General features: G+C 48.1%; 1 protein-coding gene across 9 annotated transcripts in view; it reads left to right on the top strand.

Moving 5' to 3' along the window:
• Positions 1 to 18,721, top strand: part of LOC144784710 (ATP-dependent translocase ABCB1-like) — a 1,064,270-nt gene that overhangs the window by 399,677 nt on the left and 645,872 nt on the right. For all 9 annotated transcript variants that reach the window (XM_078663665.1, XM_078663668.1, XM_078663666.1 and 6 more), the window contains one exon: positions 12,494 to 12,619. In XM_078663665.1, the coding sequence (XP_078519791.1) occupies positions 12,494 to 12,619 (126 nt within the window). The remainder of the gene's footprint in view (positions 1 to 12,493; positions 12,620 to 18,721) is intronic.

The raw sequence follows: 18,721 nt of genomic DNA, 5'->3' as shown, positions 1-18,721 counted from the left end.
AAAGTCCCATGTTACGCACACACATGCCCCTGGGGCATGTGTGTGCGTAACATGGGTGCACATATCAATTTCAGGGGTGCAACAGGGTGTCCTTTGGACACCCCCGCACCCTTGAAATCGCATTCTCCATTTGCAAATCGCTAATTGCGATTCGCAAAATGAAAATGTCCCGTAGGAATGAATGGGGAGGGATTCCCTAATTGCGACTCGCAAAATGAAAATGTCTTCCTATTCATTCCTATGGGCCTCTAGGCCCATAGGAATGAATGGGGAGGGATTTCTTAATTGCGACTCGCAATTTGCGAGTCGCAATTAAGGAATGTTTACAAATCGCAAATTTTTCTGCAATTTCTACATGCATAGGCATTTGCGAATTCTTAATTGCGATTCCTTAAAAATCGCAATTAGGAAATCGCAAATGACTACAATGATGCATGTACCTGTACATGCATAGGCATTTGCGAATTCTTAATTGCGATTCCTTAAAAAATCGCAATTAAGAAATCGCAAATGACTACAATGATGCATGTACCTGAAAGTGTTCCAGTTATGGCCAGGTAGCCCGCTAGCCACACCAGCGACGCCTAGCCAACGCACAGCATCGGGGTCACCGCCATTGCTTGGTCTCCGTCGCCAGGGGACAGTGAGTCTATATAACTTAGCAGTGCTGCCCAAATGTCTTTGGGTCGAGACTGCGCAGGCATCAGTTCCCAATAATCAGACAGCTGATTATGCCAGAATGCTGCGTCTTTGAGCCATTCAGCTGTTTTCGAACTGCGCCTGTGCCCCAGCACATAGCCACCCGTCTTTTGGCCAAAAGTAAGAGCATGGCCTCTAGTTTAGCTTGGCAGCTACACTAAGCACATACCCTTGCTGGGCCACCAGGGGCGATCGTTCAATTATTACATTATTCAACAGGGCCAGCACCTCAAAGACACTTTCCCAGTACCTTGCCACCATGCCAGGTGAATGAAGGAGGCCTCCGGGGCCCGGCAAATGCACACATCTCACATCCTCACTCAGACCAGCACTATGCAACCATACCGGGGTCCTATAAAACCTATGAATACATTTAAAATGAATCAGCTGTGACATTTCTTTCATCCGTGCACAGCAACAGGCCCATATGCCATCCTCAAGTGGGACGCCCAGAATCTTTTCCAACTCTTTTTGTGCAGCGGGAGTATATGACGGGGAGGTGCGCTGCATGCTCGAGTAGAGTCGGGTGATGAGTTTTCGTGGTGAGGGGTTCTTCAGGAAGTCCTATAGAACCTGGAATGTTGGCAGTGCTACAGGGAAGGATACATACAGTGCGGCCTGTGCAGCTCGTAGTTGGTAGCAAGTGAATCTGTCCAGCATCCCTGTGTGCTCATCACCTAGTGCCTCTTCGAGCGTGACAAACACCCCATTTCGGAACGCCTGCCCCATTGTATTCAGCTGAAGCCCTCGCAGCCACTGACTCACCTCCGCCTCAGCGGTGAGCGGCAGCTTCGGGTGGTTAATGAGTGGGATTGTGGGGGCAAATGTATTCTCTAATCGCAATCTGCGCCTGGGCTCTCACCATGCCCACACCGTGCATACTACAGTATTGACCTCGGCCCGGGGTCACCCCTGGGGCCTGAACAGCGCAATATGCATGGGCACAGGAGCTGTCCTGTCACTTTCTGGGGCAGTGTGTGCCATGAAGTGGGTCTGGAACACCCAGTGATAGACAAACTACGCCTGGGCACAGTTGTAATACAGCTCCATGTCCGGAGCTACCATCCCACCCTGGCTGAACGACAGCATCAGGATTTCCCATGCCACTCTGGGCTTTCAAGAAACCCATGCCAATGCTATCAGATTCGAGCATAGTCGTTGCCGAAACGCCACTGTGAGGGGAAGTGGCAGATTAATAAAAAAGGTTTAAAAAATTGGGGAGGACCACCATCATGGCAATGGCCAGGCAACCCACAAGGGATAGGGGAAGTAACCTCCACCTGCTGAGTTTGCTCTCCAGTCACTCCATGATCCTTCCTCAGAACCCTGGCGACAATTAAGTACCTCCCCTGCGGATCTTAGAGTGCAGCGTGCGCTTTACAAGGAAGTCCCATTCTAAGTATTATAGCCGTGCCCCAAGAATAATTAGAGTAGCCTGACACAAATTTCTCTCCCATCCACCCCGCTCTGATTTGCGCGCTGTCCTGTCTGGTGAGGCGCAACTCCTGTAGGAAACATATGTCCGCCCCATGGCGCTTGAGACAGATTGCTACCAGTCTCACCTTTCGGTAGTCATTCAATCCACGCACATTCCACGTCACTGCCTTGAGCACCAGCAGGAAAGTGGTCGCCTCACTAATCCAGAAGCACATCAAGATCTTCCAGTGTTGGGCCGTTCTGCACACACATCGGACAGTGAGGCAGGGTCAAAGAAAGGAAAGATAGGAGAATAGAGGGGAAAGAGTAACGAAGATCAAACAGCACACCAAGTGTGCATCCCACCCAACAAACCCACCCACCTTCCACTACAGCCCTCAAACCTGGCTGACAGTTGAACCCGTTAAACAAAGGAGGCTTACAGTGGCCAACAATAAAAACTTTCGCGGGATTCATCCCTGCAGGGGGCCCTAGGTGCTTGGGAAAACCCACCAACAGTATGCCCGGTGGCCGGACCAGGTATAAGTAGGAGTGGGTAAGATAATAGTCCCCTCCATCCAGGGTTGGATTGGGCAAGCCCTCATCCCGAGGTGCAGTGTATACAGTACTCTCGGCCAAAGTAAGGAGAAAGAAAGTTCTGCTGGATTAGTGCTTTGCAGCCAGGCGCAGCACTGCCACGGCGGCTTATTCCCAGACCTACAACGCCTCAGTCGTTCTCATTCGGGGATCTCCCCCTAGTGCTCTCCATGTGCACCTGCGGTTGATGCGGGTTGTCTAATGGAGCGGGCACACTTACTGGCTGCCTTAGGATCTGTAAAGAACATAGTCTTGCCCTGATAGAAGATACAAAACTTCACTAAGTAGAGAAGCGAATACTTGATGTCCTGCTGCTGCAGTAGTCTTTTCACGGACACAAACTCCCTTTGTGTGACCTGCACCATTAAATTAAATCGGGGGAAAAGGATATTGTATTCCCTTGGTACCTTGTGTTCTGAAGAACACTGGCTCTGCGCAGCACAGTGTCACAGTCCCTATAATTCAGTAGGCGCAATATTATCGGCCGTTCTGGAGCTCCTGGTGGTGGCCTTTGTTAGGTTTGAAAACCTCATTCTCTAATATACTTTTTCATGCTATAGTAGTTTAGCAGTGTGCGGTTAAATTAGATCATATTTGTATTCACGCTATGCAATCCACTGAGTTATCCTTGCAATGCGCAAGCTTCAGTTAGTGAGTGTGACTCAATTTTGTATTTCACAATACCCATTATGCTGTGTCTGAACTAGGCCCCATTATTCGTCTTGCTTGCCTCAGCCGAACAGTGTATTTAGTTAATATTTTCTTTTCTGTCCAAGGTTGCCTTCTGACTTACTAAAGAATACGCCATCTGGCCCTTGCATTCCGATCCGTGTGTGTAGCTCTGCTCCTTTGTTAGGAGATGTTGAGACCCAGCACTGCAACCTTGAAACTGTGATAATGTGTACCCATCTGGTAGTTGGCAGCCCATCTTTATGTGCCTCTTTCTTCATGTTCGACCTAAGCGGGTAACTTTCCACTGTGGGCGTGTTTGGGGGTTCTTGGAGGAATAGTTATGCATCGCAGGTTGATTGGGGGATCAGTCCCTGGGCAAACATCTTAGGGTGCAGGTCAGATTGGACTCCTCTGCAGAGTATTGCTAATAAAGGTATGTTTGTATTCTCTACTGTCTGACCGACTTTTCACTACTTGGGAAGGGAAAGTAGGAGGTTGTGACTAACACGGGTGGCCCCTAAGAGCCACTTCCTTCACCTTGGGCCCAGGGACCTGTGCGCTGCATTCCACTATACAGACCTTGGAGAGGGAGTCCCCAAAACATCGCCCTGAGCATTTCCTCAATGTAATCCTCGACTCTTGTCATGGCCGTGGACTCTGGCACCCCAGTTAAGCTCAGATTGTTTCCGCACGATCTCACTCCTAAATCCTCGTTTTTACTGCGAATCACCTCCCGCACCTTTTCACTTTCGCGAGTAGTGGGACCCTCATCCTCCAGAGCAGACGTGTACTGTTTGACTTCCGTAAGATGCTCTTCATGGTTGGGGACTTTATCCCAGAGCCGGTCTAGCCGATCTGAAATTCAGTCAATTTTTAGGTCAATAGTCAAGAGTAACTGCTTCAAGTCCAAGAACATTTCTCGTATGTTGGGATCTGCCGGGTGCATGGAGGACACAACCCTTCCCGACTGCTCATCATCAGGGGGAAGCGTCCCACGGGGGGTTTTCCGCTGTTCAAAGGATTTCCTTAGTGTCCGTCTTACCCGTGGCAATGCAGGGGGCTTCGATCTCGCTTTAGCGCGGCAGACATGCAAAATGCAAGCTTCAGCACTAAACCCCCGCTCAGTCACCACAGCTGTTACGGTTACTAGTGTACAGCACCCGCTGCATAGATTGATTTCACTAGGGAGGCCCTGTCCACCACCCACACCAGCAGTGCCCGTCATGATTCTGCGCTCCTTTGCTACCTCCTCTCACGTAGGCTCACTGTGGCACTTCTGCACACGAGCAGCCAAGTCAGCCATGTGTTGAAGGCACTCCTATGAGCCAGTCCGCCGCAGCTCTGTTCTGCCGCTCCCACCTGGCCGCTTTGTGGATCTCAGGAAACAGTGCACGTTTATGTAAAACTTGGTGGTGGGTGGCCAAGTCCCACCAGAAATGGCAGGCTCTTCAACTGGGTCTTCAAGTCTATCAGGTGACTGCTCCGGTGGTCATCTGGTGACCAACGCTCTTCGGGGCCCACAGCCATGCGCCCCCCTCCTCTGGGGGCCTCCCGCACCAATTCCCACTGTTGCAAGGCAGCAGGGAGGGGGGATTCCAGGTCTTATGTAGGTTCAGAGAGGGGGCTGCAAGTGCTCTCTCCTGTCTCCCCCCTGGCCTCCACCACAGTTCAAAGAGCCAGAGGCACCTTTCAGCGTAAGAGCACAGGCCGGGCCCCAGGCTCTGCCCCCCACGCTGTCACCCACCGATCCTCTTCACTTTCAAACGCGGGTCTGGCCAGCGCGCAAGGCACCTTCCACTCGTTGCCACACAGGGCAACCCCCGGTGCTGCAGTCCTCCTGCCTCATGGGCACGGCTCATTCGCTCAGCACAAGACTCACTGGGCACCAGAGGAGGGCAGACCCCACCCACGGTAGATGCCTCAGGAGTCCGCTAGTCAGCAGCACACACGTCTTGGCTGCCGGCGCAGGTTGTCTTGCCTCCGCCCTCCACCGGGCAGAGGGCTGACGGAGTGCTTTTCTCCGGTGGCGGCCCACCCACTCGTCCAGGACTCATCGGGGACCAGATGAGTGCAGGCCCTGCCCGCAGGAAATGCTCCGGGGGTTCTCTGGGCAGCGGCAAGTGCCTACCCGTCGCAACTGCTGGCTGTCTGGTCTCCGCCACCCACTGGGCAAAGAGCCGATGGAATGCTGCTCTTCAGTGCCGGGGCTCCGTCCAATTCAAAGCACAGCTCGTGGGGCAGCCATTTTGCACCACAGCCTCGCGGTGAGGAAACCCTCGCTTTTCACCTGAGCGCTAGTGTTCACAGCCTTCTCTGCATGCCAGCCAAACACCAGGGCATTCTGGTGTCAATTTCCATCATCTGGGGCTCCCGGCACCCGCCCGATCCGCCCAATAATTAACGGATCAGCGGTCCAGCCCATGGAGACTCACTAGGTGGTGGCCATTTCGCAGCCGGCACTCTCCACTTTGATCTTAAATAGTTTGCCCTGAAGGCTGATGTGTATTCAGTTGTGTTCTGATCTATCATGCAGGCCTTGCATCTTGCGCATTTTCTGAAGACTACCTCGGGGGCTAGCCAGCTCCCTGACTTGTTGTTTCTGGGCTGCTCTGTGCAAATGCATACCACAATGAGTGTGCTCGCTTATACGTAATCTGAGCGGTTTTAGGTATAATCTCACCAATAATAGAATCAGTCTTAACAATATGCCAATGTTTCATTAGCAAGGCTTTGCATTTTTTGTATTGGTTATTGTAAGTGGTTATGAATCTTACCCCCACCTTGCCACTGTTTTTCTTTATAATGTTTTGCTTTGCAAACAGAATAGTCTCCCTTTCTTTTTTGTTGGCTGATCTCTGTGCCTCCTCAATCACTTCTGTACTATACCATCTATGTAAGAATCTTTCTTTTCTTTCTTTCTGTCTGTTAAGTGTGCCTCTCAAGGTCCTAAAGTTTTATTTTGCATGTAGCATCTTACCATACAGGATGCTCATTTTTGTGATCCGTGGGTGGAAGCTAGATGTGTGAAGGGTCATGTTCCCTGTAGTCTGTTTTCTGTGCAGCCGTGTTTCTAATTTTTGCTTGTGTATATATACTTCTAATTCTAAAAATGTCACACTTGTTCTAGTAATATTGTGTGTGAACTTAAAATTTTAATTACTGTTGTATTGTTCCTTTACAACTGTTCTGCGGAGCCCACTGATCCTCTCCACACTCCAAAAAGGTAATTGATAAACCTTGTCCAAATAATAATGTGATTGGCCCATGTCCCAACGTGGTCCCTTCAGAGCACCTCTTCCTCCCACCAGCTCAAATGGAAACATGCGTAACTGGGGCGAAACAGGTGCCCATCACAGTACCATGTGCCTGATGGAACAGCTCACTTCCAAAGTGAAAAAAGTTGCTCTCCAGGCGTCTCCTGGCCATTGTTAATAACATCTATGTATTTTTCTACAAGGTGACCTTCCTGCTTTGCATAAAATGACACATTTCACTAAGATCATCATTATGGCAACTACTGGTATACAGTGCTATAACACCCACTAAAATCAACACATAATCATCTTCTAAATGGATATCATATATTATACTTAAAAAGTAATCAGTCTTTTACATAAGATGGTAGATTTGTTACAGATTGCTGTAGAAAATAGGCAATGTATTTTGACGTGTTCCATTGTGTTCTTTTACACTTTTGAGATCAAGTATAATGCTGGTGTTGTTGGGTAGTTGTTTTGTAGAAACATATATTCCTCCTGTGTGATTAAACAAACTTTGCTCCATCTCTTTAGCGCACCTTAGTACTGTTGATTTACTTGTGATAGCATGTTTGAACCACATCTCATGTAACAGTTAATTTCATTTAGTGGATTATAACCTTCATTTATATATATATATCGTACTGCAATCATAGGAAAATAGTTTTGATTTGCTAATAACGTTGGTACCATTTGATGAATCTTCACAACATTTTCAAAAATAGTTTGCCAGGCACTTCAGCTGTTGTCTGGAAAGTTATGGGGTGATTCATCAAGTTGAAGCAAAGAAAAAGGGTGGGGGGCACAAAACGTATTATTACCATAGGGATTTTAGACACTACCCGAACCACTGTATGGACATAAAATTTGGCTACATGCCATCTTATTTTTATTTTAATTTGTTAAATATTTGTATTAATAAACAAAATAGTTGGCTTCACAGCAGTATAGTCATATAATTACACATACATGCACTTTTACAGCCATCTCGCTTGACTCACTTGGCGTAACCCACCCTTCCCCCGTACCCCGGATCATCTCCCTCCCACCCCACCACCCTAACTCCTATAATTTTTCCAGTCACCCCATAATCTCTTCCATTTCTTTGGGCATCCCCTGGCTGCATAGATACCTTGTTCTGATCTCTGGCACCAATCTAGGTAGGCCTCCCAATCCTTAACTGATGGGGTGGACCCCGCCCCCTAATCACTCGCAATATTGCATTTTGCGAACCCCGCTGCCAGGTCAGCCAAATTTCTTTTCACTTAGGCCTGTCATGGTCCCCTTTTATTCCTAATAATAGCCAACCAGGTTCTACCGGGACCTCCACCTATGCCACCTGTGTTATTACCAATATAGTCTGGGCCTAGTACAGTTGTATCAGCTGGCAGTCCAACATGGTGTAGTAGAAGGATGATTTGTGCCCACAGCCCCTCCTGCACAGTGGGGAGCCTATTCTACCCATTTTATATGGGAGAGTTTCTGGATAGTAGGATCTGGGAAGAATCTTGAGCTGAACCAATCGAAAGAGTGCTTTTTGTAAATTAGTGTAAATCTATTCAGTAGTTTTGGAGTAATTAAAGAAAAAGAAATGTATGTATATCTAGAGACGTGGATCCATAACCCAACGGCAATGTCATGATTGGCTGGCCGTAACTCAAGATAAAAGTAGTGCCTGCCATTTTGTGAAAAGGGGCATGGTTCAGAGGCGGGTGAATAAATTCGAAATTGGATATGAAGGGTCAGGACAGGAGTATCCTTATGCCATGGGACTGATGGAGGGCGCCTGTGAGGGATCCCTCAAGGGGAAGAAATTGTGGGAAAATGTTTTTTTTGGCACATGAGAATCTGTGTTTCTATCAACATGGCCCACTGTGTGAGTCTGTGGCTGATCTGGGGATCCAGATTCACATTTTTTTTAAATGCACCTACTCCCAGACAGACTCATACAACCACTTACATACCCACACAAGCACTCACACACCTACTCACACACCCATACAGCCACTCACACACCAACTCAGAGAGACAGTGATCCACTCACACACCCACTCATAGACCAACATAGCCACTCACACACCCACACACCTAGGTTCCTATGATGTTATAGTTAGTAAATTGCCCTCACCACACACTGATAATTACCCCACATAATGCATTACTCATGGCATATTCAATGATATAATTGATAATAACACTGCAACATTTCCTGTTAAAATATTATTGTGAAAACTGTGCATGGCAAGGTTGCGAGTTATAGTTACCTTAGGGCATTAGTTATATTTACTGGAGATAACTATAGCTGCTGAATTTCTATGGTTTTGTCTGTGTAAAATCTAAACCTGTTGTAAGGTCTGACTCCTCAACTGGTACAATGACTTTGCTGCCTCACTACTGAAATCTACAATCAATGCTCACCCAAGGATCTAACTGTAATGACACTTTTATCTGTTCATATTGTTTGTATGTGGCAATTGGCACTGATGTGTGACTAAACTTTTACTATATTATACTTGAAGTATCTTTTTTAGACATGCTTTTGCAAACTATATCTTTCATTTGGTGCGTTCCTTAGGATGAGAGTCATCTTCTCATCCCTTTACTTTATTGAGTAGGACAGAAAATAATCAAGTACCCAGAAAAATTCAGGGGATACACTGATTTGCTCCATGCCACTGATTCACAAAGGAACATTACACTTTTGAGTAAGTTTACTCTTTGTAGATTTTTACAAATTCCAAGTCTAAACTTACTAAAAAAGTGTAAGTTACACGACTCCACCTCTAGAATAATATAATTGGATTATTCTTGTGTGGGTGTATAGCAACCCTCCCTACACCCCTCTCTGACCTTCACTAAACCCCTCCTTCTCCTCCGTAATCCCATCCCTTTTGGCAGGAAGATTCTGCCCTTTTCACTCCCTCTCCCCTGTGTCCCTCCAACATTTACTACTAGAATATATAGTTATATGTGTGGAGACTATGCAGTCAAGACAAAGAACTCCACACCTATAAGTATTGTGTGAGAAATGTGGTTGTTGTGTGAGTGTGGTGTTAACACTTCTCGAGCACCAGCCACAATCTCTGTCAGGGTGAATTGCAAAAAGGCAATGAGCTAAGTATTTATGCAGCACAATCAGTAGAACCGGGCATTTCTAATGTTTGCAGTAAAATTGTGCACCTAAAAGATCAAAGTCCCAACCATGGACATCTAGTCGCACGTGACCGGGTCAAAGTGTAAAAATATGGCCAACCGCAAAGGAGAGTGAGTCAGATATAAAAATTGGATTGGGCAAGTTCAGTGCTTACCTTTGGACTTAGGAGTAATTTGAAGAATAAATCTCTTAGGCAGTCTCAATTCAGCAGGGCAAGGTGACAGGCGGTGTCGGATTGAGGACCAGGTGTTGTTATTGAGGAGCCACTGAATAAAGTCCTGGTGAAGATTTCCATATTCAGACTTAGTCTCTTTTTTGGAAGTTAAAGTTCTCCAGGGGGACGAGGCTGAAGGCTGTTGCCAATGAGGGCTCAACGAGGCTGGATATCCCTTCTTGGAATGAACAAGATTTGCTGCTGTAGAGAATAACATCATGGGAGCTGCTACAAAGCCATGCCAACAGGCGATGCACCCTGGCTGGATAGATAACCAGGTTGGTTCTAATCTCCTCTTGGTTCTCAGAGCAGTTTTTAGCCCAAAACGTTTCTTAGTTACAAGTTTTGTTTTTTTGCCACCTTGGCAACCTTAACACCACCACCGAGGGAAAAAGACTGAAAGGGTACCACTTAGAGGGTTAGGACTCTAGATGGTTCCAGGTGAAAGTTCAAGATGGTTAGAGCCTTTCTGTCCTTGAGGCTCTGATCAGGAGGCCAACCAACTAGCCATTGATAGTCCTGGGTTCAAGAAGTGGAAACTCACTCAAGCAGCAGGGTAGGCATCTGAGGGTTCATGGCAGGCTTCAGGCAGCAAAGCAGTCTTTCCAGGCACAGCAAAATAGTCTTCTGAAGTACACAGCAGGACATAGCAGCTGGGAGTCATCTGAGAGACCTTCAGCAGGTCCAGAGAGTGAAGAATGGATATGAGGGTCCTACGTTTGTACCTGGTGCTAGGAGACGTTTCTAGAGGATTCCCTTTGAGGTGCTTGGAGTTTCCTGGCTCCAGCCTGGCTGTCTCAAAAATGCAGTGTTGTGAAGTCCTTTCTGTAAAGGGAGAGCACAGCCTACTGATTTGCAAGTGGGGCTGTGCCCAGCTCTGTCCCCCCATCCTGCCCATGATAGCCTATCCAGGCACACCTACTCTCTCTCTATTGTGTGGCTATCTTGGAGGAAAAAAATAAAATCCAACTGCCAACTACAACCAGATATGTGACCCAGGGTCAGGCTGTAGCCACAAAATAGCTAGGGTAGAAAAAGGCCTCCTTTTTAAAAGTGAAATTTTCACAATTTTAATTTAAAATCTGACTTTTCTATTAAAGAGGGTTTTAAATTACACTTTCTGAAACACCAAACATGACATTTCTACCTGTTCCCAATTCAAAATGAGCACTTGTAATATAATAAGGCAACCTAATGTTTTCCTATGAGGGGTAGACCTTACACTAGTGAAAAACTAATTTGTGAGTGTTTCACTACCAGGATATGTAAAACTTAAAAGTACATGCCAAACTTTTAATTACAATGCACTCTGCCATATGAGCTACCTGGGGACTACCTAAGGGGTGATATCTATTTATTAAAAGGGAATTTTTGGGTTTGGCAATGGGGTTATTTTACCAAGTCGTATTGTTAGTTTAAAACTGTTTTCAGGCTGCCATGGCAGACCTGAGACATGTTTTAAGGGGTTACTGAAGTGGATTGCACAATATGCTCTGCAAGCCCACTAGTAGCATTTCATTTAAAGGCCCTGGGTATATGGTATACCACTATACTTGGGGCTTATAAGTAATTTAAACATGCCAATACGGTGAAAAACAATTTTACCATGTTTTAGGGAGTGAGCACAAGCACTTTAGCAGTGTTTAGCAGTGGTAAAGTTCATAGAGTCCTAAGGCAAGCAAAAATAAATTTAAAAAAAAGTAGGAGAGTGAAGGCAGAACGCCTGGGGGAAGACCATCCTAAGGCTGACAGGTCTGTCATATAAGAAGTACGGATTTGGAAAACTCTGCTCATAGTTTGTGAATTGTAATTTGTAGTATTTTTTGTAGTAATGCAAAGCACATTTAAAAGTGCAGTTTGAAAATCTGGCCCTGAGTGTATCATCCCTGCTAAAATGTAACTCCTGCTCAGTATACCAAAAGGTAATACCTCTAGCTATATGGTTCTATTGATGTGCCCTGGCAGCCCATTATTATGTGACTATTGGATTTACAGTGATGATGACTTTAGTACCAATCAATGCTATTTTGGAAGCATTGTGTCCGTGCTACACTACAATCACCATATCTAAACAGCAGAGGCAAAAACCTAATTGTTTCTAATATGCTGCATAAACAGATTTTACTGTAAATGTTGATGCATTTTTGTTCATTAAAACTCATGTGTTAGAACATACACAAATATGTACATACACACATACTTACCTTAAATACACTTTGTGTTGTAAAGGCATGCTTGGTAAATGTATGTGTTTGGTAAAGGCATTGTGTTGTGTAGGCAATGTGTGGTAGTGATGCGTGGTGGAGAGATTACGTGGTAATGCCTGCGTAGTAAAGGCTGTTTCCCATTTTAATGTTGCTAAATGTTATACATTATATTTTAGAGCTCAGCAGCTAAGATTCGTTATTTTTCTATTTTGCATGTTATCACTTAAACCCAATTGTAATATTTCAATTATGGCTGACATCTATTTGTAACTTTCAGATTCTTAAAGGTTTAAATCTAACTGTGGAACCTGGAAAAACAATTGCTCTTGTTGGTTCCAGCGGCTGTGGAAAAAGTACCACGATTCAGCTGTTACAGAGATTTTATGATCCACTGCAAGGAGAGGTACAATTTGTTCTAAAGTTATCAACCTATAGTAATCTACAAAGCCTTGCTCTCTTCCAATTCCAAATCGTTATTTCGATCACATGATCATAAAAGATGTACAAGATTTACCACATCAATTAAAAATCCGGAATATCAATATGTCATTAATATAAAATACATTAGAGATTAAAAAGCAGTAAAAAAAAAAAAATGGTGCCAGTTGCTCTCTTCATCATTTAGGCTCAGCTGTAAATGTCAGGTCATGTTATAATGCGTTATGGTCATTGTTAGAAGCGGCTGTCTCTAGTTGGCAGAGGTATACACTTCTGACAAATAGGGACACACCTTTTCTAGTCAGGGCAAGGAGATCACACACTTAGATAACCCCTGCTCACCCCCTTGGTAGCTTGGCAAAGCAGACAGGCTTATCTCAGAGGCAGTGCGTTAAGCATTTATGACCACATACAGTAATAAAGTGAATACACTACAAATGGACACGACACAGTAGTATTATAAAAATAAGTATTTTTATATAAGGCTTAGCACAAGACCAAATAACGACAAAAATATACCACAATCTTAATAAATACTCTTGGAAGGAAAAATAATAGTTCAAGCACGGTTTCTTCTTAGCACAAAAGTCTTTAGTATCAAAAAGCAACTCTTCTTCTCTAAATCAAAGTTCTTGGCAACAATGTAACCCACACGGGAGTCACACGACGTCGAGGCAAAGTTAATCCAAAGGTTCGGCGTCGACCGCGAGGAGCGCTACGTCGAGCCCGGAGTCGCACAGACCCCAACAACACAGTACCTTGGAAAAGTGAAGCACTCGATGATCAGCGGCGTCGAGCTGTCCGGCGTCGCGTCTTCGGCGTCGATCGGGCCTCGGAGTCGGGGCGATCTGCAGCGGCGTCGACCGAAGTCAGGCGGGAGCAGCGCTCACGGGATGAAGCAGGATACGGCGTCGTCGATGTCGATGTTGCAAGAGTGAGCAGCGCTCACGGCGTCGAGAGGGCTCGAAGTCGATGCGATCAGCAGCGGTGCAGACACGGGGTCACTTGGAGCTGGAGCCGAACTCACTACTCACTGGCGTTGCTGCTGGCGTCGATCGGGCCCGGCGGCCGGCGTCGAGGAAGCGGGACACTGGAGCCGTTACTCACGATGTCGAGCCGGATTCGGCGGCGTCCGTCGGCGTCGAGATTGCTGGATTCTTTCAGAGGTGCTGGGTTCACAACCCCAGCAAATAGCACTTTAAGCAGATGAAGTCCTTTAGCCCTGTGACTTCAACAGGAGACTGGCACTCTTCCAGCCCTTGGAGATTTTCTCAGCAAAGAGTGAGAGTACACACAAAGTTCCTCTCTCCTGGTTCCTTGGCAAAAATAAAGAAGCAATGCAGGATTCCCCCAACAAACAGCACTCTGGCAGAAGGGGTAGGCAGTCCTTAGATCAGCAGGCTTCTTGTCCTTGGTACAGGTTTCCTTGTCAGAAGTGATCTAAATTCTTGGTTCAGGGGTCCTTCTCTTATACCCCTTTTTGGCTTTGATCCCTTTGTCCATGCAGGGGAAATTCCCCCCATCCTGGGTTTGTTGTGGGTGTTGCCAGGCCAGAGCACCTGGCCTATTCACTGGGCAGGGCAGAGTCCTCAGCCGCTCAGCAGGAGCGGAGCCAGCATTGTTACTGGCAGGGGCAGGGCCATCAGCTGCCCGGCAGGAGGCGGGCCAGGAAAGTCCCAGGCAAGCACAGAGTCATCAGTCGCCTGGCAGGGGGGCGGAGCCAGCATTGTATCAGGCAGGGCAGGCTATCAAGAGCTACTCTCCCCTACTCTCAATGCAAATGCCCCACTCATCCCACACTGACTCATTCAGACTCTCTGGAGCCACCCAGCTCCTGTCACACGCACACCAGAACCAGCAGAGACCGGTAGACAGTTAGACAAGAAAATAGCTACTTTCTAAAAGTGCTATTTTCAAACACAGAGTCCAAAAACCATCCACACAAACGGATGCGTTATTAAACCCTGAGTTCAGGGATACCAAACTCGACATTGCACCATGCTCCCCGAGCCCGCTAGGATTATAGCATTTACAATCCTGGCAGCCCATTCTAACTGATGGAGAGCAGGTTACCTTACAATAGTGAAAAACGACTATGGATGTAATTCACTATTAGGACATGCCAACCTTGTCAGGCTTGTCCTACCTTATGCTTACAATGCACCCTGCCCGTGGGCCTACTATGGGGGTGACTAACATGAAGTTAAGGGAAGGTTTAGGGACTGGCAAGTAGGTGTACTTGCGCAGTCCTCGTGACAGTCAGACTGCACGTGGTCTGGCAATGGCAGACCTTCAGACATACTTTTACTAGGCCGCTCTTGTGGGTGGCACAACATGTGCTGCAGGCCCACTAGCAGCATTTGTATTTACAAGCCCTGGCACTCCTGGTGCACTCTACTGGGGACTGACAGTAAACCAAATAAGCCAAACATGGAAGTAAATCAATACAGCAATTTCACATAGGGAGCACTTGCACTGTGGCACTGATCAGCAGTGGCACAGTGCCCAAAGCATATACCAGCAAAAACATCGTAAACAGAGGAGGCAAACAGAAAAAATGGAGGAGAGACTCATGCCAATGATGCCAGGTCTAACACGTGTCCCCTCCAGCTGAAATGTGGGGAGAACTACCCTTACCCTAGGGAGTCCTCATCACTAAGGCGGAAAAATCTGGACAGACCATCAGCATTGGCGTGATCTGTGCCAGGGCGGTGTTCCACCGTGAAGTCCATCCCCTGTAGGGAAATGGACCACCTCAACAGCTTTGGATTCTCACCCCTCATCTGCATCAACCATCTGAGGGGCCTGTGGTCTGTCTGCACCCGGAAGTGAGTTCCAAACAGGTAGGGTCTTAGCTTCTTTAGCGCCCAGACCACAGCAAATGCTTCTCTCTCTATCGCACTCCACCTCTGTTCCCTGGGAAGTAACCTCCTGCTGATGAAGGCTACAGGTAAGTCTCGGCCCTCTTCATTCACCTGAGCTAGAACAGCCCCCACGCCATGCTCTGAAGCGTCCGTCTGAACAACAAATTCTTTAGAAAAGTCGGGTGCCTGGAGTATGGGTGCTGTGCACATTGCAGTTTTCAGGGTGTCAAAGGCCGTCTGACAGGCATCAGTCCAGTTCACAAGTCGTGGCTGCTTCCTGGAAGTCAGCGAAGTCAAGGGGTGCACAATGTTACCATAATCCTTGACAAACCTCCTGTAGTAACCCGTGAGACCCAGGAAGGCTCTCACCTGAGTCTGGGTTTTGGGCGGTGCCCATGCCAGGATGGTATCAATCTTGGGTTGTAGGGGGGCCACCTTGCCGCTCCCTACTTGGTGCCCCAAGTACACCACTGAACCCTGCCCAATCTGGCACTTACTGGCTTTGATTGTGAGGCCTGCTCTGCGCAGGGCCAACAACACTTCCTGGAGGTGGCACAAGTGTTCCTCCCAGCTGGCGCTGAACACTGCGATGTCGTCTAGGTAGGCGGCACTGAAATCCTCCAGTCCAGCCAAGACCTGGTTGACCAACCTCTGGAAGGTGGCAGGGGCATTCTTCATCCCAAAGGGCATAACCCGGAACTGGTAGTGCCCATCTGGTGTGGAGAATGCTGACCTCTCTTTTGCCCCATCGGTCAAGGCGATCTGCCAGTACCCAGACGTTAGATCAAACGTACTAAGGTACTGGGCAGCCCCTAACCGATCGATGAGCTCATCAGCTCTGGGGATGGGGTGCGCGTCAGTCTTGGTGACTGAATTGAGTCCTCGGTAATCCACACAGAACCGAAGTTCCGGTGAAGCACCAGGCGCTGCAGCCTTTGGAACCAAGACCACGGGGCTGGCCCAAGGACTGCTAGAGGACTCAACCACCCCTAGGGCAAACATCTTGGAGACCTCCTCCTTGATGTATGCTCTGACCTTGTCAGTCACTCTGTAAGCCTTGTGCTTGACAGGAGTGCTGTCCCCGGTGTCTACATCATGGACACACCACTGAGTAACACCAGGAATCAAGGAAAACAGATCAGGGAATTGCCCCAACAAATGGCGACAATCCTGCTGCTGTTCAGGGGTCAGTGTGTCAGAGAGGACAACACCATCCACTGACCCATCTTGCTCTTTTGCATACAGGAGGTCAGGAAGAGGCTCACTCTCCTCCTCCATTCCAGCATCTGTAGCTAGGAGCATGCCCACTTCGGACCTTTCTAAGTGGGGCTTCAAACGGTTGACATGCAGGACCCGCAAGGGGTTCCTGGGAGACTTTAAATCCACCAGGTAGGTGACATCGCTCTTCTTCTCCACAACCTCGAATGGTCCAGTCCACCTGTCCTTGAGCGCACAAGGTTCCACAGGGGACATGACCCAAACTTTCTGTCCAGGCTGAAGCTCTACCAGAGTGGCCCTCTGGTCGTACCACCGCTTCATCTCCTCCTGGCTGGCCTCCAGATTTGCCTGAGCAAGATCCCTGAAGCGCCTAGTCTGGTTCCTAAAGGCCAGCATGTAACTGTATACATCCTGGGGAGGTTTCCTGGGAGATTGCTCCCAGCCTTCTTTGACCAGACTTAAAGGTCCTCTTACCGGGTGACCATACAAAAGCTCAAAGGGGCTGAACCCTAGAGACTTCTGTGGCACCTCACGGTAAGCAAACAACAGGCATGGCAAGAGGACGTCCCATTTACGCCTCATTGGTTCTTCAAGACCCATGATCATGCCTTTAAGGGTACGGTTGAACCTTTCAACCAACCCATTACCTTGAGGGTGGTAAGGAGTGGTGAACTTATAAGTTACCCCACACTCCTTCCACAGAGACTTCATATAGTTGGAAATGAAGTTGGTGCCCCGGTCTGACACCACCTCTCTGGGGAACCCCATTCGGGAGAAAACACCCATCAGCGCCCGTCCCACCACGGGGGCAGTCACTGTTCTGAGAGGGATGGCTTCCGGGTACCGTGTGGCATGGTCCACCAAGACCAGGATGAACCTGTTGCCCAGGGCTGTCTTGGGGTCCAGTGGCCCAACAATGTCAATCCCCACCCGGTCAAAGGGGGTACTGACCACGGGAAAAGGTTGGAGGGGAGCCTTCTGCTTCCGCCCGCTTTTCCCACTTGCCTGGCAAGTCTGACAGGTCTTGCAATGGACATCTGTGTCCCTTCGCATCTGAGGCCAATAGAAATGGGTGACAAGCCTGTCATAGGTCTTGTCCTGCCCCAGATGTCCAGCTAAAGGAACGTCATGAGCCAAACCCAGTAGGAAGGCTCTGAAGCGCTGGGGTACCACCAGCACACGGGCTGACCCAGGCTCAGCAGCCTTAGGCTCGCTATACAGGAGGTCGTTCTCCCAGTACACAAAATGTGACCCTGACTGATCACCTGAGGTTTGGGCTGAGGCCTGCTGCCTCATACCCACAAGAGAAGGGCACACTTTCTGTTCTGCACAGAATTCCTCCCTGGAGGGACCACCATCCTGCTGCCAATGGGTCAGCTCGGGCAGGTCTCCCAGTTCGGCAACTTGTTCACCTGTGGGTTCCAGGGCATCCCCCTCGAGGTCTGCCTCCTCCTGGACCACGGGAACTACGGGGGACGGTTTCCCGCGCCCCCTGCCTCTTCTCTTCACAGCTGGGTCCTGGGCCATACTTTCAGGGTCCAGAACCCCATCAACACCCTTACTTGCTGTCATGGATCGAGTGGTTGCACACACCCACTCTGGCACACCCAACATTTTCAAATGTGTCTCCCTCTCCACCTTAGCCCAAGGGGAGTCTTCTAAATCGTTGCCCAGGAGACAATCAACAGGCATGGCGGGCCTCACAGCAACCTGAAGAGTACCTGAAACTCCCCCCCATTCAAAGGAAACTTGAGCTACCTCACACTCTTTCTGGGAGTTGTCAGCAGCTATCACAGGGTAGAATGCGTGGGGAACAACCTGCTCTCTGGACACCAAGTGACACTTGACAGCTGTCACACTCGCTCCGGTGTCTCTGAGAGCTTCCACTCTATGGCCATTAATGGTCACCCACTGCCTATATTTCTTAGTGTTACTAGGCAGAGGGGGTGGAGGGACCAATTCCATGTCTCCTAGAGAGACCAGGG

This window comes from Lissotriton helveticus, chromosome 10 (genome assembly GCF_964261635.1).
Source record: "Lissotriton helveticus chromosome 10, aLisHel1.1, whole genome shotgun sequence".
In the NCBI taxonomy this organism is placed as follows: Eukaryota; Metazoa; Chordata; class Amphibia; order Caudata; family Salamandridae; genus Lissotriton; species Lissotriton helveticus.
This window is presented reverse-complemented; position numbering and strand designations above follow the sequence as displayed.